The following is a 24,323-nucleotide window of genomic DNA, read 5'->3' on the forward strand; positions in this document are numbered from 1 at the left end:
TACAAATTAGATGTGATAAGGTTTAAAAAAAAAGTTCTCTCGAGAAACGGAACCGGTAGATATATATGGTTGAGGGCAAAAAATTCTGATTATTTTTCGGAAAATGAGAAAAAAAACGAGATTTAAAAAAATTCTCCTTTGGAATTTGTTACCCTAATTCATGGATTTGTTTCGTGGCAATGACTAGGATAGATAAGGTTACCAGAAATACATTATGTTTTTCACTCAGTGTGACAGTTTTGGGACGACCTCAGTTTTCGGACACTCCCTCAATGACATGCTGTTCGTTGTACTCACTTGGCTCCGTACTGATACCATTTACAAGTCATGTGACGGCATATTAATTCAGGTGACGCTGCTGTCCCGTTTCTTATTCGGTAGAAGCTATTTCGGGCGCTACAAACTTGGCGAAGTTACCACACCGTACGATACAAGGTGTCGAACGCAACACAAATAGACAGCCAATGTCTGATATCTAAGCGCCTAACACGTCGAAATATAGTTGCGTCGTCCATGGATTAAACGTAACTAATTTATCACATATTTTTACAAGCAGTTTTCTAAACACATCGAAATTGAAAATCGGGGTTTTGAAGCTTCAAAATATCAATATTCAGCCCCAACAATCACATTTCAAATACGACGTCCGATTATACTGTGATAGCAGTCCGATCACTACGCACTCAACATGGGGTCAAAACTTTGACAACTTTTGCCCTCTAAATACCATTCCTTCGTGTTAACAGTTTGGGGATAAACACATGATAATAAGATTTCGTGGTGCTCGTCATTTATGAAACGGCTTTGGACGTTCACCACCCTATCCGAAAACTGTCACACCGGGTGTATTTCTACTTTATGGGTATAATTGTCAACAGTTATAACGTTCCCGTTGTTGTATTTCAGTCAATATTTTAATGTGTCAACAGGCATATAGCAAGATAATATTACGGCATTTAAAAAAGCATAATTGGCACCGTATGAGAGACGTTATACGCCCATCTGTGGACACTAATCGTTGCATGCTGAGCAGGAACTTTTGATTTGTGTGACGACAGGTAAAAATGTTCTTTGTGGTGCTTGTTCCGGTGCGGTGCACGGTGGGTGTTTCAATTTCTTGTCTTTCAGTTCAGTGTTCTGTTCTCTGTCCTTTCAGTCTGAGTCGTCGCAATCTCACAATTTGATGATGGTGGTGCTGTTGCTAGGATGATCGCCTCAGAGGCGGCGCAAATAAAAAAGGTTTTTTATTTTCATGTCGGAGCTGAAATTTACGGTCGTCGGGAGATGAGACACAAAAATAAAAAATGTCGCCCTTTATGGACCAGCCTGTACAGCAAAGCGTAAATATGAATTAATGGTGCACTTTCTCATAAAATATTGTAATTCTTCTATGCCAAGTCAGTAGAGATCTTGAGCATTTCTATATCACCAACACGAACTCACAACTTGCCAAGATGGGAGATTGTCTGGCTTACCAACATCGCGGAAGTACAAATAAGTTGCGAACGCAAGGAGAATTTTGCTGCTCAGCATGTATCATTCTGCGTGTTCTTGTGTTATTATTACGCTGTGAGTCATTTATGCATCGTGATCACTGCGGGACGGGACATTGTTTCTTATTCGGCAAAGTTTAACAGTTAGCGCGGATCTTGGTTGAGTACAGGTCATGACGGCTCTCATCGAAACTACAGTACCGACTACCGTTATGAATATTCATGACCTATAAATCGCGTCCATATACTCGCGTGTATGATTCACGCATTATTCATTTAGTTCACAAATGAAATAAATAAAAACGTTATTAAGTTGGATTCCTTCATTTCCGTCATTTGTATTCGAAGACGATATTTGACATTGCCTTGTGCCTGTTTTGGCGCGATTACGGACGATGGTCGCAAGCGTATAAGCAACATTGAACAGCTAAAAATGTATAAATTTCTATTCAACAGAATATCGATTGAATGATTTTGCGATACTGCACACACAGTGGGGACGGCTTTTTGATTTCCCTTCATTCCGGTTTTGTCTCTTTCAGTTCACGATATATTTTATAAATCTCATTTGCCTAAATTGACATCAAGTGCAATGCATGGTGAAATCCAATGTCATGTTCTTGGTTACAGAAATACGCCGATGTTTATGGTGCATGTACGCCTATTGCCATCATAATATATTGCTTCAACTAAATGCCACGAACACAGGACAAATTCAGATACAACATCCCAGGGTATATGCTTATATAGTCTAATTTAAATATGTATTATACTATTAAAACGATGGGATTTTTGTATATCACTCATCAGAGCAATATACCATATTTGTTCGTCATTGCTGCTGAATCATGGATTTTAACAGGCGAGAAATGTGCAACCTGCCAAACGCATATTGAAAGCCATTGTTTTCTGGTATATGAGCTGAGTTGGAGTCAACATCGTAAAATGAACAACATCTGAAAAACTAAGCTGGTTTCATTTTTTTATTTCTCGTCAATTCCTTTCAACATTTTAGTTTCTACGAATCATGAAAGCTAACAATGCATAAAATGTTCTCGTTTTAATTGAAGACATTGCGACCTGGCAACTGTCGAAAGCAATGGCAGTTTTTAGTGCCACTTGCATACTGATAAAGACATCGAGATTTTTTCAATATATTCCCATCTTTGTCAAGTTATAAATTACACATGCCTTTAGGCCTATATGATTAATGGATGAATGTTTGGCTTTTGAACGTCGTAAACTTGAGATTTTCATCAAAACAGAAACAAAACACTTACGGTATAGTGCGCACTTGGCGGGACATGAAATACAAAATGGCAGGTCGGCTCGCGGGCACTCGACTCTGTTGTTCTGAATATTGATGGTCTGAATAAACTAAACTTATAAGAAAATAATAACTTTGATGATAACAGATAACTATGTAAGAAGATTTATAACAGAATGCCGTTCAGATTGCGAGATTTTGGTACAATGCGCGATACCCGACTCCGAACTTCGGGGTTATTGCAGCAACTTGAATGTATTTGTTGTCTTACTTGGGTATTTTCATCACTAATGCGAAAACGGACGTCTGAGAGATCGAACGTCGGAAATTCTGCGCCCGAGACCGAGCATTTTTATAAGTTGGGATTCCGTACAGGCACACAGTATCCTACGATAAATACGCATTACGTCCATATCGACATTGCATTTTATTCGCATGCAACACGAACGATACTTGTCAAAAATACCTGCTGCACTCACACAGAAAATGGGTCAAGAGTTCAAATCAAAAGAGAAAAGTAACAATTTTTTTCGTAAATTTACATAAGAACAATGGCTTTTTTGGCATACTAAAAATAGATTTGTCTCATTCTGTACCGCATACCGTCGCGACATTCAGTGGTGGCATGCAGTGAAGTTACAGGATCTATATTTGATGGATAATTTGAACCGTGAACGTTAATTGTACCAGAAAACAAGCAGTTTTAAAATAATCCAGACTTGCGATGACTGCAACTGTTATGAACAGTTGTGCAGATTCTGAGTGTGTTGGCCGATGCAGTCATAGCAACGTACCATCGTCATTCTCCTCCGCACTTCGAATACGCGCTTCACATACGCGGTGGTAAGAACTCTGCCTTGCATGCATGCCGCGGTGCAGAATGACCGGGTGTGAGAGAAAGAATAATCAATTGGGTGAACAAGAAGAATGCGACTGTTTCTATTTCCTTTTGTATAAATGATACTTCACGTCTGTCGAGGCTATTATTTTTTTAATCACGATGTAATTGTAAGTTCTCCAACGGCAACAGAAACTAAAATACGAAATCATATTTAAACGCTTATCCCTTTTCCTGCCCGACAGTAATAACTGTATCACTTCCCCACCAGCCAAGTCATAAAAAGCGGTATTGAGCCAAAACATGACGTATCTTCACCCACTTGGCTTGGTATGTTATAGCATCTTTTGTCCAAAAAAAATCAATTTTACAGTATTATGTTTTCAACAGCCTTCAAATGTACACTATTATGTTAAAATACATCATATGGGATACGTTGTGTTTCATTAATTTTAACCATTTTGACCTGGTGGTGAAATATGGACTTGGCAGGAAAAGGGATTTATACACCATCATCATTTAAGAACAACAGAATGCCCGTGGTCGCCCTGGCTTGGTCCCGCAATGTGATGCTAAAGAGCATTTACCACAACGTCAACGAAAGGGGGTACATTGCTCCTCCAAACGCCACAAGTACCGCGCTGCGATATCACAGCCAACTTCATAGTAGCTGTGGAAACATTTTCACTCCGGGGGGGGGGGGTTGTTAAAATTATTTCCTTTGATATGCTAATGAGCGAAGGACAAAGGGTGACCTCTTTATGTTCCGACAAGTCTATATATGGGAGGCTTCTGTAGGAACTAGTTTTCTGGCTGTCGATCATTTTACAATGTAATAATACATATTTTAAAAAGTTTTACATGTCACTGTAGACGTCGGACTTCAAAACTGATTGAAAACTAGCCGTATTCAATACTTGCCGCTGGTCGGTGTTCTCCAATTCAAGAGAGTCATGGTACAATAGACGAAAAATCGTACCAGTTTGCACCATTCTCATTCCCGATGATCTGTATTTTATGATCTATTCTTTCGTAAAATAATGAGAGTTTGACCTGATTACTGTGTCAAGTTGCGAAAGAAAGACCATGCTGCATATGGTTGTATAGTAATTAGTAGAATCCACATCATCTGACTCAACATATTTTTTATCATAGGGACACCTTTCTCATCCAGATGAGAATTATGAAAAAATGAGTCACTGCTACATGTTTCTTCAAGTCTCAAGTCATATATTTTGCTTTGTTAGTAGGGCAAACAAAAACGTTCTCTTCTGTACACTGGCCGGGATCTTGTTTTGAGCATCGCCATGCGCATAGCTGTACGAGTACATGTCGTATCGTGTCTTGTAGAGTATCAAATAGGCAATGACTGCAAAGAGTATTATTGAAAATAAAATGTTAGGGAGTATGCGAAGACTTGAAACACTTTTTTTGCCATTAAGGAAAAAAATCAATATTACCTGTAACCTATCTTCAAAGGTGCATCTATTATGAAAAATCCTTGGAAATGTATGTATATTTTACTTGCGTTTATGGAACTTTACATTGAAACATCACGGGAATTCCTTAAAATTTCCTCCCTGTTTATTGTGTTATTCCTATTGTTAAATTTGTTTAATTTACGCTATAATATCTTCAAGATAATGAACCTCACACATCTCAATATTTCGGCTATCCGCATAGACGAGTTGTACTCAAATAAAAACGGAGGACCAACGGCCCAAATCAAATCCACATTGAAAAACCCGAAATAATTTCTACATTTGGAGAACCACTGAGTCATGAGAAATCGGTGTCTTTAAAAACATTCAGTACTACCGGTAAACCAAATTTACAAAAAACACTTAAAGTAACTTCTGATAAAGTCCGCTGCTGGAATGAATTTTTTTGAATACTCCTTTCCTTAGAAAATAAGCTGAAACATGTAAAGAACCAGAGATTCGTTCAGTTCACAAAAGGAGTGAGGAAATGAGCAATAAGCAGAGTTCAGGCAGGTATAGATCATTTTACTGAATCACACTCACTTCATTCAAAGTCTGGTTGACCTAAATTGGGTCTTCGTTATTTACTCATTTTCCCTAGTATAATATATTGTGAGACAACCCACATCCGCATCTGTCTGTGGCGGGGCTGACCTTTTGGTGACCCGCAGCCGACCCCGCCACAGTCTGGACAGCTGCGTTTCCACAGCTAACTTGATAGAGGCTAAAACCATTCTGTCGCTACTTGCAATATTCCAATGCAAAGGTCAAAACGGCCAATACGGGCTACAATTATAACATCTATGATCTAGGTTTATTCTTACGCTAGCATATGAGATCAAAACATATAATTCCAGGAGTGTTATCTTTTTGCCTCCGTCAAAAATACTCGAACTTTACGCCAAAGTGTGGTACTTTTTAGGGCGACTTTCCAACCGACCTATTCGGAACTTTCTCCCTTATTTCGACTCAACTAGTCAGGTAAATAAATTCAATTATATACTTACCTGCACTTGTGAGAAGTTGATCCTGATTTCTGCACATTCAATCCCCAATCAAGACTTCGCCGACATACATTTTCAGCTGCACTGAGGATGTTGCATGCAAATTAGCTAGACAAAAGACCCTGAAGTGTGCGCGCCCCGAATGTTTCAACTTTGGTGGAGATCTTGTAACTTTGTAGTCAAAATTCAAAAGACTGCGTCATAAGCGAAGCTTCGCAGCCAATCAGATGCAATACACTCCAAAATATGCAAGAAACAATCGCATGCTGGCGCTCAATCGAGTGTATTTCCTCTGGCGAAAAAAGTGAGGCAAAATACACAGCGTGTGTATGTAACTCGTGTAAGTCAGCAATAATGGCCCCGGCTGAAAACGAGAGCATAGCCTATTTTTGAGTCGAGGATGCTGTAGATGCGAGAAAACTTTGTGGACCCGAGTGTATGGCCCACCATGAAAAAATGGCCCGTCAGCATGTAAGTGTATCGGACGGTGGGTTCACTTTTAAACCGCGATTCAAGAACATACATACATACATACATACATACATACATACATACATACATACATACATACATACATACATACATACATACATACATACATACATACATACATACCATACATACATACATACATACATACATACATACATACATACATACATACATACATACATACATACATACATACATACATACATACATACATACATACATACATACATACATACATACATACATACATACATACATACATACATACATACATACATACATACATACATACATACATACATACATACATACATACTTGTGTTATTATGTTTATTACACCGAACAAGCAGACATGCAAAGAAACAAAAACACAAAGACTTCTTCGAGTACAGTTCGCCTTCTGAGTCCGGACCTCAGCGTAAAATGTTGTCAGTGCCGAGTGTAGGGTTGCCGCTAAAGTTTGCCGATCTCCACGGTGGCGTATCCAAATTTTTTTATTGCATAGTCGCTGAACACAGAAATTGCATTCCTTGTTGCCATTTTCGTTCGTTTGCTGTTTACTTGCATCAAAATATCGTCTAACTGTGCAGGTGACAGCTCTGCATGACGTTTCGCAGCCATAAGTTGCCAACTGCAAAGTACAACAAGCGAACAACAATTTGTTTTGCGCAGAAAGGATGCGCAGTAAGTAAAATGACGTAATCCATGCAATATCAAATGCAGAGGGCATCATCACATTCGCAGAGGGTATCATCACGTTCTTTTACATGTCACGTGAGTCGTGTTTAACCAATGGCAGTGCACGCTGAATGAGTGAGGTGTAATCAAAGTTTATACGAGACTCAGTACCATGATCTTTATTACACCAAACATGTAACTGATCGTGACATTTTCACATTGGAAACATAAATTATCTTTTTGATTTTACCACAGACAAACATATACAGACAGTGTTTTCACTGTAGATATGATGATACATACCAGAGACGAACGTTAAAACTCTACTATAGCGATTCCGACTAACGCGACCCCGTTCGTTTCAGCTTAATCTTTAATCTAACCACAGACAAACATAGACAGATTCGCAACGAGTATTGTTCAAGGCGTGAAGCGGTTATGTAACCCATCCATGTTCGCCTCGCCTCAGGTTGCTCTCGCCTCTCTTTTCCGAAGAGTGCCTACCATGCATTCTTCGGTAATTACCGGACTTTCGCCAATTGTTAAGCGAAAGTATGTTCGGCAAAGTTTGTCTTGTTGTTGTCGTGTGGTGCTGAGCGGAATTTACGTGCTGGCGAGAAGGGGAGTGTTTTGAGCTTCAGGAAAGTGAGTTTTACCATTTTAAAAATTCCTCTCATATTTTTATGAATATATAATGAGTGTGTTTGAACCAAATTTGAAAGTCTTTTATCGATACTGTCTGGTTTTACTCAATGGTTTACGGTCAGTCATACCCTCTTTTACACGTGCGTCAAGGAAGGACATGTTTATTAAACTGCTGGCGTGTTATGATTGGCGTGAAGCAGTGTTTCTGGCCCGAGAGCTCACAAAGGAACTATGGTTGCTACACGACTGGCACTACGATGCCATCTCGTCGTATTTTTCGCGTAATCTCGTGTAATTATCAACCACAAACGAAGCCGCCAAAAAGTTTAACACCTTTGAAGCTCATTTTAATATGAAAAGCCAATAGTCTACCGAGACGACCATGGAACAAAAGGCATGCAGCGTTTCCAGTCTGCATATACTATTTGTCTGTGATGTAACATAAACATGTGGTCACCTCAACGCTCAACTAGTGCGCCGGCTACAATCACATAGTAAAACGTTGTTTTTTTTTTTTTCTATTTTGTCGAAGTTTCACAAAGTATAGACTTGAGTCTTTAGGGTAAGGCCAATGTAATGCACAGTTGTAGTATAACTGAAGTATCCGGTCTGTTTCAGCATGTAGGTGGGCTAGCTCCTTGGCCATATCAGGCCTAGGTTCAGCATTCGAGAAAATGACATGCTGGTGAAAACGGATCACCTGCGTGCCGAAGGACCGAGGCCTGCTGCATCTCCAGCAACGGCCTGGCAATACATTTTGCGCATACAACCATAGATGCTCCTTCACAGAGTGTGTTGTACACAGAGTGCGTGGTACGATAAAAGACCCTGGCTGACGTTCCCCTAAACATTTTCGAAAGTCGTCGTTAGAAAGCGGCCAAAGGATTTTAGGCTTCATTTTCGTATTTGTTGAAAGAATGTTATGACACATCATTAGTTTAACTAGCTGCCCTGCTGCTCTTCCATAGAAGTTTTCATTGATTGTTATTTTATTTCAAAATTTCACTTGCATAAGAAAGGGAAATGCTCGGCAATGGTTACTAAGTGCTACCGAAAACACTGTTTGAATCGTGAATTATTAAGATATGACTTACAGACTAGCTTTATCTCGTGCTAATTGTTGGACCAAGATATACAAACTGCCACCCATCTTCGGATACCCTAGACAAACGATGTCGTGTTCATTATCTTCGACTACAGGGGCAAGGGCCATTCGAAATGTCGAATGTCGAAATAGAATAGAAAAACACTCCATACAGCGCCGTGAGGAAATTTGAAATGTACGATGACAGTTCTTGTGTCCAAGAGGACTTATTTAAGATTAGTATTCAAGTTAAGGTTTGTTGACCTTGCGGCAAGTCCGTATCTATTCACACCCCATGACATCGAAAATCACCACCATTCCAAAGTCTTCACATGCGATTGGGCAATACCTTACCCCAGGCTTGGCGGTGCTCGAAGCTTCCGTGAAGAGTTGCAAATGCGCTTCGGCCGAGCTTGTCGTCGATAAAGATTAATCCAATCCTTTTTGCAAATATTAAGACAAGGTTTGTGCACAAAGCTTGTAGCAGGGTCATAGCCGAATCTTAAACCAAGCTTACCGTGGATTGAACTTAGGTGACATTTGACAACCACCAAACGGCAAACAATAAAGCTTTACTTATCTTATGGAAAACGCAGTCAGTCTCTTAGATGTTCTTACAAAAAGTTTGGTCTATGTGGCGTTGTATTCGAGTGATGTGTACAAAAAAGCGGACACGTCACGTGTAATAACCCCTTTATCATACACGGATACTTTGGTTATGACAGTTTTCTGGACGACGTTACGTAACTGGAGACGAAATCGACCGAAATGGACCTTGCTCACTCTCTTCAGCACTGTACTCATAGAATGTTGGTTGCGATGGAGTGATTGCAACGGTATCACTTCTAGATATTATTCCGCTATTTGGCCATTCCACTTTACCAGGTGGTTGTGCTGCAATCTCAGAGCAAGCCATGTAATTATTAAGATGTCGATACAGATTTTCGCAATTTGAAGAATGTTTATGTTTATGTTAAGTAAGCCATTAAATGTTAAATATAGGCTGGAGTGGATAAAGTCAGTAATTTTTGGTGTTATGAATAATAACCTCAGCTCTTCAGGAAAGTTGCGAGACCAACCAGGCCTGGAGGCCGACCAAAATTGGGTCAAAATCGACCTCACGCCGCGCACGGAGCTGGCATATCTACGGCATCTCGACGAATGCAATGCAATGTGTATACATATGGTATAGTTGTATCAACGACTTTATCTTAAAGAATTATGTCCTTACATGTTCCATATGCCTAATTTATCATCTTAGAATGAAGTTTGTGAGCTGATTAGGAAAAACTGAAAGTGAGTACAACTTGGTAACTCGTTCATTGCAATATGCTTTACAATGTACATCATATACATTTTGTTGCAACACGAATGAAACATTTCAAAAGTATTTACATCGTCTGCTCGTGTATTTTCGTCACTGCCTTGCCTGAATATAACTGAACGTGTTTCAACGACCTACACAAAAGTTTGTATTTCTTGGGAGTGTCTTTAATATGCTTTGTGTCACAAAGCAACTTATCTGAAAAATCAGTCATTTAACTAAAAAGAAGAGAAAGAGCAATATAAAAAAACACCATATCGTCCTATAAATGCGTTCAGGATGCATTCTTCTCCTCCAAATCTTAAACACTTTGTGATAAAATCCTACATTTTGTTCATAATCTTTTAACTGAAATACATTTTATATAGTGTATTCATATCCATGAGGAAAGATATTATTTGAATTCCGTAACATATAAGATTGAAGAAAATTTTAAAATCCACAAAAGTAGCAGAATTTCCAATTCCAAACATTTTACAAAGGAAGTGATACAGTATATAATGTCTGATATTGCATAATTAACATTTTCAATTCCCGCAATTGCTAATCTCTTGATATTGGTACTGTTATCAAAGTTATGTTTTTTGACAAAGAAAGATATATGTTTCTGCCAGATTTCTTTTACATATTTACACTCAAATAGGATATGTGTTTCAGTGTTTTTTTCTTGGCCACAAATATGATATTTCCCGTCCATCATTATCACTTAAATTGAAAGTTTTGGCCAAGCTTCCTGTGACTAGGCCATTTTGAACTTTCTTCCAATTTGAATCATTAACTGAATTACTAACAATTCCTGTTGAATTAGGACAATTGAATAAAGTAGCTTGGTATTTGCTAATTGTCATTTATAATGAACTTTCCTAATTACGGATGTACACCTGAATTGACTTGATAAAAGTTGGCGAAACTTGCTATGTACATCGGAGATACTAAGATACAACATTTTTGAAAGTCATTTAGTATTTGTACTACAGCTAACAAGTAGTAAGCATATTTAACGAACGTTCTCCATTTAAGGATATGTAATTTATTCAAACTGACTTGACCTGGACAAACTTAATCAAGGTTTGTTATGCACATCGGAGATACTATGATACAACATTTTTGAAAGTCATTTAGTATTCGTACTACAGCTAACAAGTAGTAAGCATATTTAACGAACGTTCTCCATTTAAGGACATGTAATTTATTCAAACTGACTTGACCTGGACAAACGTAATCAAGGTTTGTTATGCACATCGGAGATACTATGATATCACACTGATAAAAGTTGTTTAGCATATCAGATAACAATATTATTGAAAGGTCCTTAGTATTTCTACACCAGCTTTTATGCATACTTAACTAACTTTCCGAAGAAGGGAAGAGACTGAAAGGATCTACAAAAGTTTATACCGAAACTTATTATGTATATTGATGAGATAATTACTGTATTGGTTAAAAATAAACATTTTCATATCAGCTTATTTATAATTTGCATATCTAAAGAGCTGTCACGGTTTGGCAATTAACACTTCAAGGAATTGACCAAAGGCAATCAATACTTGCTATATGAAATGGTGACATACTGACAGAAGTCATAGAAATTTAGTATTTTTATTTCAGCTAATTACATATGTGTATAATTAATGACTTCAGGAAATTAATCTGCATTGAATAATGTTCATGATGTTGGTGATAACTATTACAATGAAGTCGCAAAAATGTGGCAAAAATTTCAAGTTACAGACAACTGCTACATATGCTGGAACAGGGAATATTTTCTATGCACATCTATCTGTTGATGGCCTAAGAATGAATTTAAATCTGTAGGATAACTCAATAGTAAACAGTGCATTTCATATACAATTGACATATTGCCATCATTGAGGTAATGGAAGGAACTATCTTTCGTGGATGATACATTCTGAACAAAAGCTACAGCAAGTGACAATATTATGTACTAGATATCGACAGAGATGTCTTAAAATCACATTTGAACTTATTTTTCAGCATGGCCGAATTCTTCATATATTAAGTCTTTCAACCGCCATTTCTGCCACCCTCTTGCGCGAGATTTTCCCGCTCCCTGTTGTAGGGAAGCTATCAAAGAAAAGAATATGCTTCGGAACATGATGTTTGTCTAGCCTTTCCTTCAGGATACCCATTATTTCTTCTTCCCTACAAATCACGCCCGGTTTCAGTACCACGCACAGACAAACCTCATTCACAAATTTCTCGTCTGGAATTGCGACTGCTTGGCACTGTTGTACTTTAGAGTTACCGACTAAATGCCTCTCAATTTCTACGGGATATATTTTCAAGACGTTTTTCTTGATACAATCATCTTTTCTCCCAAGATGCCTAATTCTGCCGTCATCGAGCATGACTCCGACATCTCCAGTCATAAACCACCCTGTTTGTGATTTTGCAGCTGATGTCTTGTCTTCGTCGCCAAGATAACACTGAAATACATTTGGACCACGGACGCAAATTTCTCCCTCCGTGTTGACTGGTACAATTCGGAAGTTGTCATCGACCAGTTTGATTTCTGAATGCGGCAAAGGTCGGCCAACGGTTTGGACTCGTCCGTCGACTGGGTCAGTTGGAACGTGAGATGTCACAAGTAACGCTTCTGTCATCCCATATGAGTTTTGTATATTTGGGGTCAGCACTTTGCTTAGTTTATCGAGAATGGGCTTAGGTAAAATAGTTCCACTGATGAGTGCTAATTTCAACGAAGAAAAGTCATGCTTTCCTTTGAGATTGATAATTTCAAAGACATGAGATGGATAAAGTAGTGTAGATGTACAACGTTCCTTCTGCAAAGCATAAAGACATGTCTGCAAGTCAACTGATTCAGGAAAAACAAGCCTGTCTCCAACCGCTAACATCGGTCCAAGCAAACCCTCAGATGACACTACAGGCATATGCACTTGACATAGATGGCAGCCAGTGTTCTTGTCATTTACTTGTGCATGAATTTCGGATACAGAGATTGCAGTTTCGACGAGGGCGCTGTGAGAGTGAACAACGGCTTTCCATGCTCCAGTACTGCCGGAGGTAAAGAAGATTGCAGCTGGGTCATCTGGTTGGATGTCTTTTCCTAAACTCTGCAGTTGTTCAGGGCCTCCGTCGGACAAGCAGATGACTTCGCTCAGGGAAAGGCAAGCTCCCTTCTTTTTCATTGAATCAATATTGATGAAATAACGAACACTCGGAAGACGCTGAAAACAACATGGAACGTTGGATTCTTCAATTGCGGGAACCAAATCTCGGATGCTTGCTAAAGCATCGCCATCGATAACCATCGCTGCATGAACAGCCAACTTTGTTTATTTGCTGTATCAGTTGATCAGGTCTCGGAAGGGGCAAATGTCTGACGGCGACAAGACCTGCCTTTACAGCTCCCAAGTAGGCAACGATGTACTCATATCTTCTGCCAACCACTATTCCCAACTTTTCATCTTTCTGTAGGCCAAGTTTTATAAGCTCCTTGGCGAAGCTGTCGACTTGATGTCTTAGACTACGGAAGCTTATGCGTATGACGTCACCATTCTTTGGATAATAAGTTATTGCTTCTCTTTCTGGATATCTCTCGCTCGTCATATCAAATATTTGACCAACGGTCTTGCCACAAAATCGTCTTTGACCTGGTGTGTGACAATAACTGTGTGTCAGTTTTGTGGTCGATGAAAGAATATGAGCCGCCATTGTATCTCTCAAATCAGTTCCCCAATTATACAGCTGGGGAAAAAATAAAGAGAATATCAATCTTTGAAAAAGTATGTATTCCTATGACTTGGTCGATGGTATCTCTGTACTGCATTAAGGTAGCTGCATAAAAAACAGATACTTTCAGATTTTAATTTTTTTCTCAGTTATAGCGGTCCCGAACCCCAATAAAGTATATATTTTCTGAAAGCCCTGATATTGGAAGACCTGATCACGCACATTACACAGTCATTGTTTTCATAATAGTCACGTGTCAAGCATTTGCTGAACCTTCCAAAAATCGGGTTTTCCTCCCTTTGTTGAATTTGTGCATTGACAAGCCTAAGTAATATCCTTTAAATCTGAGTCTGCAATTTTTCAGAGTCTCAATTCAAATTATACGGCATAACAATCACAATTCCTTGAAAAGCACCTTAGTCTAACACCTTCAATAGTACATAGCGAAAAAAACTAAGGCATATTAAGGAAACCCCAGACACGTATTTGAAGGATATTTACCAAGGCTTGTCAATTCACAAATTTCAAACGGAAATTTTACAGCATATTCGATAAACAGAGGAACCCCGATATTTGGAAGGTTAAGTAGAACGCTTGTCACGTTCCCATCATGCAAATAATGACTTTACTGTGCATGGACGGATTTCCCTATATTAGGGCTTTCAATATACTTTACTGGGGCTTAGGAGTTGTTCAAGTGAGAAAAAAATTAAAATCTGAAAGTGTATATTTTGTATGTAGCTACATGGATCATGAAAGTTCAATTCATATTACTTTCAAATTCATCTATGTTTGAATCGGTGTATAGAGTAGACTTAGTGGAGGACGAAATTACATTTTGTGTAAACACCGATACTATGAACCATTGTACATTTCAAAAAAAGGATTAAAATATTAAAAATTGACTGTCACTGCTTCTATGCTAATCAATTTAGCTCTCTTGGTGGGTAAGCTTATATGTCGGTATAGCTGTGTAGTGTTACATGACAGTCAAATATATACTTGTCGCCTGATAGGAGGAGACCTTAAAATGTCATTGACATTGTCTTGTGACCAAGCAAGAAACGTAAAGGCGAAGCACATTCACACACGCATGACGCTGTACAGAAAAGACGCCGACATATTAGTTCCAACCACGTACCCCAACGTAAAGAGGGGCTGTATTTGAAACAAGAATAGAAAAAAACATGTTGTAGCCTCGGGCACACGACTCGAATGCGTTGTCCTGACCCTGCAAAGGGCAACGAACTGAAGGTCAGCAAATTGGTCATTATTACCCTGATGACCCTAAAGCAGCTGCAGTCTGCAGGTCACTATGGCCACAACCGTAATTCTAGCGCGGGATAATCTCGGAAATATATTACCACAGGCGAAAGCGGCTGCGCAAACCGCTACACCGAGATCACTATTGTGGATACTAATATAATAATGTTAACAAAGTGTGGGCGCATATTCGCCCTTACCACCATTTAGTTCTCCTGAACATGTCTTTGACAACTGGCTGTGGGTATGTCTTTGGATCTTTGAATGTCGCTCAAATATATATATATATATATATATTATATATATATATATATATATATATATATATATATATATATATATATATATATATATATATATATAAATATATATATATATATATATATATATATATATATATATATATATATATATATATATATATATTATATATATATGTCAAAGTGAACACGCTTGAAGTTTAATCAGTTTTGAAAACAGTCACTTGTGTCACATTAATGACATAGTCGTCCTTAAGTACAAGAATAAATGATTTTATATAAAGTAATCTTGTTAGACCCGTCCTTTCTCGAGTTTATCACAAAGCTTCCGATCTGTTATACACAATATGTGCCCTCAACGGTCAGGACTCCATCTCGCACAGCCTTGTAACACTTAGCTCCTAATAACAAAGGGCAAATTAGGGCAAATGTCGGCCACATGGATCCACTTTCCAGAGGCTGTAAGAGAATTACATGTCTTAAGAGTTGAGTAAAACAATATTTTACCTGTGACCAGTGCAGCATGCACAAACCACTTTTCCGATTCTCGCGAATATTTTGATTGAGTGTGAGATATGTCGATTGCCATGTATAATCCTTGAACTCACAACGGAAAACATTCAGTTCTAACAGGCTGAGCAAAGTTGGACTGGCAAATGCTCCCGATTCGATTGTTCTTGAAATAAACTCGTTGCATGTTATTGCAGATACTGTCATTGACTCATTATGACTCGTAACATTTGTACTAATGACAGATTTTGACTACTTTTTAAGATGGAAAGTAGAATATAGTGTAAAATGAAAACAATTTCTGATTTTGACCTTTCTGCCTTCGAATTTGGGAAAAGCGTAAGCCCTTCCTAAATTACATATGTCAAATATCTTGATACCGAACGATTCAAGCAATTTTTGGAGCATAGCCTAATTATTTACTTCTTGAGTCTTTCGGTCGCCATCTCTGCCACTTTCTTGCGTGAAATTTTGCCGCTCCCTGCTGTAGGGAAGCTATCAAAGAAAAGGACATATTTTGGAACACGACGTTCGTCGAGGTTTGTTTTCAATATTTCCATTATTTCTTCTTCCGTACATTTCACTTCTGGTCGTAACACCAAGCACAAACAAATTTCATTGATAAATTTATCGTCTGGTACAGCGACTGCTTGACACAGTTTCACTTTGGAGTGGCCGATTATGTGTTTTTCTATTTCAACAGGATATATTTTTGACACGTTTTTCATGATAGAGTCATCTTTTCTTCCAAGATGCAGGATTCTGCCGTCATCGAGCATTTTTCCGAAATCCCCGGTCTTAAACCACCCTGTATGACTTTTTACAGTCGATGTTGTGTCTTCCTCACCAAGGTAAAACTGAAATACGTTTGGACCACGAACGCATATTTCGCCTTCGGTGTTGATAGGTACAGTGCGGAAGTTCTCATCTGTCAGTTTAATCTCTGAGTGTGGAAAAGGCCGACCAATAGTTTGAATTCGTCCATCACTAGGGTCGCCGGGAGAATGATAAGTTAGAAGTAAGGCTTCAGTCATCCCAAATGTATTTTGTATATTTGGAGTCAGCACTTTCTTTAATTTGTCGAGGACGGGCTGGGGTACAATATTTCCACCGACAAGTGCCAATTTCAAAGAAGAGAAGTCGTGTCTCTCTGCGAGATTGGCGATTTCAAATGCATAGGGAGGATAAATAACTGTAGATGTACAGCTCTCCTTCTCCAGGGTGTAAAGGAAGGTCTCTATATCAACTGATTCAGGCAATACAAGTCTGTCTCCAAGCGTTAACATCGGTGCAAACAATGCTTCAAATGAAACTTGATACATTTGCACGACGCAGTGGTGGCAGCCAGGCTTGCTGTCATTCGAGTGTGCATGGATTTCGGATACAGATATAGAGCTTTCGACCAGGGCTGCGTGAGAGTGAACAACAGCTTTGGGTGTGCCAGTACTGCCGGTGGTGAAGTAGACCGCGGCAGGGTCATCTGGCTGAATTTGTTTTTCCAAAGTCTTCAGCTCAGAGCCGCCGTTGCACGAGGAGATGACTTTGCTCAGGGAAAGGCAAGCTCCCCGCTGTTCCATAGAATCAATATTGATGAAACAACGAACACTTGCAAGATGTTGAAGATGACACGGGACACTGGCTGTTTCAACCAGTGTTTGAAACTCATGCAAAATCGCTACTGGCCAAGCGGGCCAGTAACTTATAAAATTCACTGGCCCGAAAGGAAATCAACTGGTCCTGGGCATAATACGGAATTTTTACTTGAAGGGAAATACAGGGGCCCTGCTGTAGGTGGCTCAATATTCAAATACCTGTACATCTTTCTCGCTACTGATATTCACCCGCGAGGCGAGGTTCATCAAAACAATGCTGCCATTTTGACTAAACGAAATCTCGAACCTACCCCAACGTGACCCCAACGCGTAACAAATGGAAGATGTTGAGTAGCGCCATCAATCTCGCAAGTCGCGAGAAATGCGTAGCTGTAAAGGCTTTCGCTAAGTAATTTCACCGTTCGATCTTTTGAGATTTTACCTGCCAATTTTTTTCCTAAATTTTGCGGTTTGATTACTTGAGAATTTAACAGAATAGGGTAAGAGTATTAAAAATTGCTGACCCCTTCTTTATTTAGAGCAGGACACTCGGGTCTGCTTCTTTCACAACTTACTGGCCCGGCATGAAAACAGCTGGTCTGGGGCTAGCGGGTTAGCGTGAATTTCGAACGCTGGTTTCAACGCACGGAACCAATTCACGGATACTAGCTAGAGTATCGCCCTCAATGACCAACGCAGCACAGCCAACTTTGTTTATTTGTTGTATCAGTTGACTAGCTTTCAAGAAAGTAAAATGCCGAATGGCGACAAGACCTGCTTTAACAGCACCCAAATAAGCCACAATGTGCTCGTATCTTCTGCCAACAACTATTCCTAACTTTTCACCTTTCTGAAGACCCAGCTGTATCAGCCCCTCGGCGAACCCATCAACTTGACGTCTCAAATCCCTGAAGCTTATGCGTATGACGTCACCATTCTTTGGGTAGTAAGTTATTGCTTCTCTCTCTGGATACCTGTCGCTGGTCATATCGAATACTTGACCAATGGTCTTGCCACAAAATCGTCGTTGACATGGTGTGTGACAATAACTGTACGTCAGTTTTGTGGTCGATGCAAGAATTTGGCCAGCCATTGTCTCTCTCAAAGCAGATGCTTAATTACGACAACTGGAAAAGAACAGAGAAAATATCAGTCTTACAAATTACCTATAAAGCGTTGAATCACATCTACCCACTACATTATTCGTGAAATGTTATCATTACGGGACACTTGCGTTAAAAAACAGAGCATGTTTAGCCCCCTTTCTGCACTGATTATATGCAATATCTGAGTCGACAACTTCAAGGGCAAATGATTGTCTATAAGAGTAAATTGTATGAGGCGTTGAACTTTGCCCTACACAATCACTTATCGTTATCTCTAATCGCACACATAGTGAACAACTTACAATATGGCAAACCATTTTAATTAGGTTGAAAGTACCCGACTTCCTGGCTCATAAGTCGGGTATTTTTGCACTGTTTTTTAGATAGGAGTGTCCCGTCATGTTTCTTATCATTTTCAAATCTATGTATGATTAAATTGATGTATGGACATTGGTAATTAAAGGATGACCAATGTACATTACTGTGTAAACATTGAGATCATGATTCATTGTACATTTCGTGTAGTCCGATTGGAGGAAAGGCTTCAGTTTAACATATGGCTATTACCATCGCTGTAAATTATAACAAACAATGTACCTGGCCACGTCTGCACACGATTTAGGGCATATACCCTCATCAGCAACAAGGCTGTTTTTAATTTCTCAAGAAAGAGGTTCTGTTCAAAAAAATGGACGATATTTTTGCTATCCAAAACTCCTGTCGTAATGTGCTGATTTTTACTATTTGTCTGAACAAAAAGTTCTCAGAGCAGTTAATGTGGAGAATTTTAGTGTACGCGCAGTATTCCGCCATTGACATGGGGAAGTATGAGATTTGTTCTTAGACTTCTTTCAGGGAAGCTTTCTAGCAGTTCTTCTTAAAATTAAGATTATAAAAGGAATGGGACAGCATTCACATTTTGATGAAATGGGGCCTTATTTTATGCCTTGATGTGAGTGCAAATCAGTGCATTGATTTGAATAGTAACACCAGGGAAGTTAGCGGACCCTGTGATCGATGTACTGACCGGTTTCCATAGTCCGGTGAAACCCTTCGACGTTTTCGACGTCAAAGTAGACACTTAACGCTAGATGCAAAATGTCCATTCTCATACTGTTATTTTGACTTTTCGTTAAAATCTGTTTGATGCTGGTCGATAATAATAAAATTGTTTGAAAATGCCCTGCATGTAACTAAATGTCATATGAAGAAGCATGTAATAAAAACATTGTCTGAACACATGCGTTTATCTGCCTTTGCAGCAGGAGACAATCTACCCTCATGGCGTGGAGCAAATTGTCACCTGCACTCGTCACATAAACCCAATTGTATTAAGGCAATTATAATATTACCTGAAAATGAGCAACATTTGGAATGCGAAATGTGAAATAAGGAAGTACAAATATTTGTCTCCGAGGAGCATTGTTGCTTAATCTGTATGTCCCTAACATTGAGGATGCTTTAAACTATTCAAGACGTGTCGAGCCATGAAATAAATTCAACGTCGTTTGCTCCTACCTCTAGTTGTACATATGTGTGTCTTTCCCATTCAACACCGCAGCCACCAAGTGTATAAATTCACATTTGAAAGGCTTGCATATTATGTTAGTGTTTTGCGAGTTAACAACAAATCGAAGCTGCAGTTCTTTTACAAAACGTAAGATTTAAGGGCAGGAGTTTAGGAAAAAGTGATACTTTTCTCCTCGCTCATAGAAGTCGTTTATCTTCAGACGGAAACTAAATTCCATATCAGTGCGAGGTTATGGAACGAATCTTGTTACTCAACCAACGCGCTGACGTTTCCCAGCTACCATAACAGTGAACAGTCCACTTTGTGTCATTTCTGTAAATCTTGACGACGCCACAATGCATTGTAACGAGCTTTGAGAGGTTCGGGCGAATAATTATTAATAGGTTTGCTCATCACTCAAAACAAGTTGCAACGAGCCATGCGGATGTGACAAAGGCTTACCAATGCTATAATGGAAAAAAAATAAGATACGGTATTTTCAGTTTGTTTTACTGCGCATTTCTCGCGATGAATGTAAGCATTTGACTGTAAACACCTTCGAATCACTGTCACAATACGATCTGATTCAAGTTCGGGAGGGAGAGGAGTGGGGTTATAGAAAATTTAAATGGCATCATCTTGTGCACTGGCAGAAAACGTAAACGCGAAGCACATTCGTAAAGACGTAAACATTATATGTATGAAGCTGAAGAGAAAAGTCGATGAAGTATAAGGGATTGCTCTTACAATAGCAATGGAAAGAACACTTGGAAGGATTCAACACATGAGTTGATCGCCTTATGTTGACATGTACACTGCTAGGGCACTGGACTAAAGGTCAACATGTTTACACTTATTATCCTGGTGACCGTGTAAAGCAGTCTGTTCAGCATGGTCGAAGGCATAACTCTGACTTGGGGTGACCTCGGAATGATCCTACAGCAGATAATAGCACATCAACACAAGCTTGCGTATTGATAGCAAGCAAACACAAGCTAAGATTAAAGCCGTTCATTACCCGGGGAAAAACGTAACGTGAACAAAACAAGGGACAAAAGATCTAACGTCAATAGACATGTGAATAAAATTTCAGTTTTGCAAGTACCATTCAAGTTAAGGGATAGAATATTACACTTTAACCTCACAAGTATGATTATACACATTATTTTCAATGGACGTACTGCATTGCCATTGCCAATAGCAGTGGTGCCAGATACCTTCATGTAATGCTTCTGTCGACCTACATTATATGTAATATCGATATACACAACAAAGTGTAGGCACATATTCGCCTGTACCATCATTCTTCTTGGCACATGTTAAATTTGGTCATTGTGTGTTATGGGGAGTCCGAACGCAAATAAAAGATTATGCACTCACCTAAAATTGACTCGTAAGTACGTTGTACGCAGAAGCGCGTTAAACTGTAATTATGTGTGCCTCAACGACCCGAAGATTGTATCGCCGGTGACGCTTATCGGGTTAACGTTGTTGTCAAGAACACGTGATTTGATAACAATAGCTTGACCAGCTTCATAGGCATTGCCAATGCGTTTTTGATAACGAACGTAGAGGTCTCCTTCGGCGTACGTTCACAACTTAATTTGGAAGTTGCGATCCATTAGTTTTGATTTGAACGTGTAATTCAGTGCATGGATTTGACCTTAGACAGTGCAGGAAAGATAACATGTGCAACGCATTTTCAATGCTGTATCAACTCGGGACTAAGCACCTTCATCTGTGTTTCCAATAAAGCAATACCCTAAGTTGAAATATTTCTACCGATACGTGCACGTGGTTATTACATAGACGAAATGGGTTAAGATATGATTCGCTAGTTCTAAGACAACATCAGGAAATTATTCGTTATCGGCAGACGTTAGTATTGGCGTTAGTATAACTTGGCTTTAGGCAAGGCAAGACTAATTTCCTTTTCCATGGTTGCAATATTTTTGAAACAAAACATCGCATCTTTCAAGTGATGCCTAATCATCCGAAAACATTGAGTCCACCTTTTGTGTCTTTGCCAGCAAGGTAGAACAGATTGTGTGGATTTGTTGGATCTCAAAAACCTGAAAAGCTACCAGGGGTAGAACAAAGCCCAGCTTCAACCACTCAAATAGATGATTTTCCATATCTGCTGCGAGTATCCGAATAATTTCACTTCTTCATGGCAAATTTATCCAGCTTACGACTTAGTTATCTGGTACCTATGCACTTTCTAAGCCAGTTTGCAATTGTCTGGGAAAATCAAGACACTTTATTGAATTTCAATGTGTTGCCACAAAATTGTGCAGCAATTGTCTTCCTCACAATGGTTTGTTCTGCAATACAGCACAAAGAAATTCCAAAAGCATTCAGGTGTAACTTATTAATCGTTTAAGCCTAGTTTCTTAGTCATCGTCTTTCTGTACATTTTCCTACAAACCCGTTACTCTCATTTATTCATGCATAGGTCCTCCTGGATAAAAAGCGAGCCATTCGCTTCCTTAGGAACTGGTTCAACAAAATACTAATCAAATGAGACTTTTACCTATCAATAATCTCGGCACAGTGCAAGTACCTCATTATCTGTTTAGCATTTAGCGGTTTTCTTTCGGCGATGTCTTTGCATTGTCCTCTATGATAATATGATATGATCGTGACAGACGCATGATGAAAAGAAAGCTACAGTGACTGTGAAGCTAATGCAGGAAAGATTTCTCGTCCCTGCACAGCTCTTACATATCTACCACGGGAGCTAAAATACTAACTAACTAACTAACTGACTGACTAACTAACTATCTAACTAACTAACTAACTGACTGACTGACTGACTAGCAATATATATATATATATATATATATATATATATATATATATATATATATATATATATATATATATATATATATATATATATATATATATATATATATATATATATATATATATATATATATATACACAAAATGTATACAATGTGCCCTCCCGGTTATCACCATAATGGCTTTATGGCAACCTCTGAACTCGGGTACAGAGCGTACGCTTACACATTGTCGAGGATTGAAAATATGGACTCACAAGAGTGCTCGAACGGCAACACGTACCATGAGCGAAGCATAGTGCCAACAGTGAACGCCCCTTATATTACGCAAGAGGCTGCCCAACAATCTCAGAGTGCTCTAACTGCTAAGCAGTGAGCGAAATATACATCTCTGTATCTAAGCAAAAAAGTGCGAGTGCGAGGTGTAAAGGTAAGAAGTGCGCAGCGTGTAGAAAGTGTACAAGTTAAATCATTTGTAATTCTGCATATTGTCATGACTTTCATATGTCTATAATTACTAAAAGATAAATCTGCAGAAGCAAAGCGGAGAAAGTTCCCTCCCACTTAAGTGTATTGCAAGACGGACTAATTAGATCTATCAAAAGATAACGAGGTGGTCCAGCCTCGACGCCAGGTTGAAACTACACATCACTCAATGAAAGACAAACACTTACTTCAAAGTCCGGAAAATAAACCAATTTTATCATTTTAACCATATGGCTTTGTGTAAGGTTACTGTCAAGGTCATTTTTTAATCACCAAGAATAATTTTAAAAAGACGAAAATAACTACAATCATCGGGCTGCCCGACAGTCTGGACTCGTCCATCGACAGGGCAATATAATCGAAAGACGTCCGCGCTCAAACTCCAAATCAAACTTGAAAAAAAACTGTAAAACGAAATTCATAAAAATTCAACTCAGCAAAAAATCATGCACTAGAATGCTCTACAGTTCCAATCATTTCTTAGAATTCGTAAAAGCCGCCGCGGGGATAATCAATCACTTGAAAATTCAATGCTATCAATAATTTCAAATGATGAGTAACATGCAATATCACAGACTGGGTTCGTTCTGATGAATTATAGAGTCATTATTGATGGTTTCAGTTCCGTTATCTCTGATAACCGGGTTGTATTCATTTTTATCAGGACAATGGCAAGCAGCAGCTACTGATATACAACACGAGTTGCCCTTTCTTCATATATCCAGTCTTTCGGCTGCCATTTCTGCCACCTTCTTGGTAGGGATTTTCCC

The 24,323-nt window shown here is 38.9% G+C and overlaps 2 protein-coding genes and 1 long non-coding RNA gene across 3 annotated transcripts in view; all 3 read right to left on the reverse strand.

The window, feature by feature from the left end:
* The window catches only part of LOC139129767 (uncharacterized), a 462,294-nt gene extending 440,571 nt beyond the window's left edge, over window positions 1-21,723 (reverse strand). Inside the window, exons 1-2 of the long non-coding RNA XR_011551665.1 lie at window positions 21,642-21,723; window positions 17,703-18,772 (exon numbers count right to left, since the gene is read on the reverse strand). This is a non-coding gene — a long non-coding RNA (uncharacterized lncRNA). The remainder of the gene's footprint in view (window positions 1-17,702; window positions 18,773-21,641) is intronic.
* On the reverse strand, window positions 11,481-15,571 carry LOC139129747 (putative acyl-CoA synthetase YngI). The gene is made up of 2 exons (XM_070695431.1): window positions 15,484-15,571; window positions 11,481-14,035 (listed from the first exon to the last, which is right to left on the reverse strand). The coding sequence occupies exon 2, from the start codon at window positions 13,597-13,599 to the stop codon at window positions 12,316-12,318; it is 1,284 nt and encodes a 427-aa protein (XP_070551532.1). The 5' UTR covers window positions 13,600-14,035; window positions 15,484-15,571; the 3' UTR covers window positions 11,481-12,315.
* LOC139129766 (putative acyl-CoA synthetase YngI) lies at window positions 15,755-17,696 on the reverse strand. The gene has a single exon (XM_070695454.1). It carries the CDS (start codon window positions 17,628-17,630, stop codon window positions 16,473-16,475), a length of 1,158 nt encoding a protein of 385 aa, XP_070551555.1. The 5' UTR covers window positions 17,631-17,696; the 3' UTR covers window positions 15,755-16,472.
* Window positions 21,724-24,323: the final 2,600 nt, after the last annotated feature.

This window comes from Ptychodera flava, chromosome 3 (assembly GCF_041260155.1).
Source record: "Ptychodera flava strain L36383 chromosome 3, AS_Pfla_20210202, whole genome shotgun sequence".
Taxonomy (NCBI): Eukaryota; Metazoa; Hemichordata; class Enteropneusta; family Ptychoderidae; genus Ptychodera; species Ptychodera flava.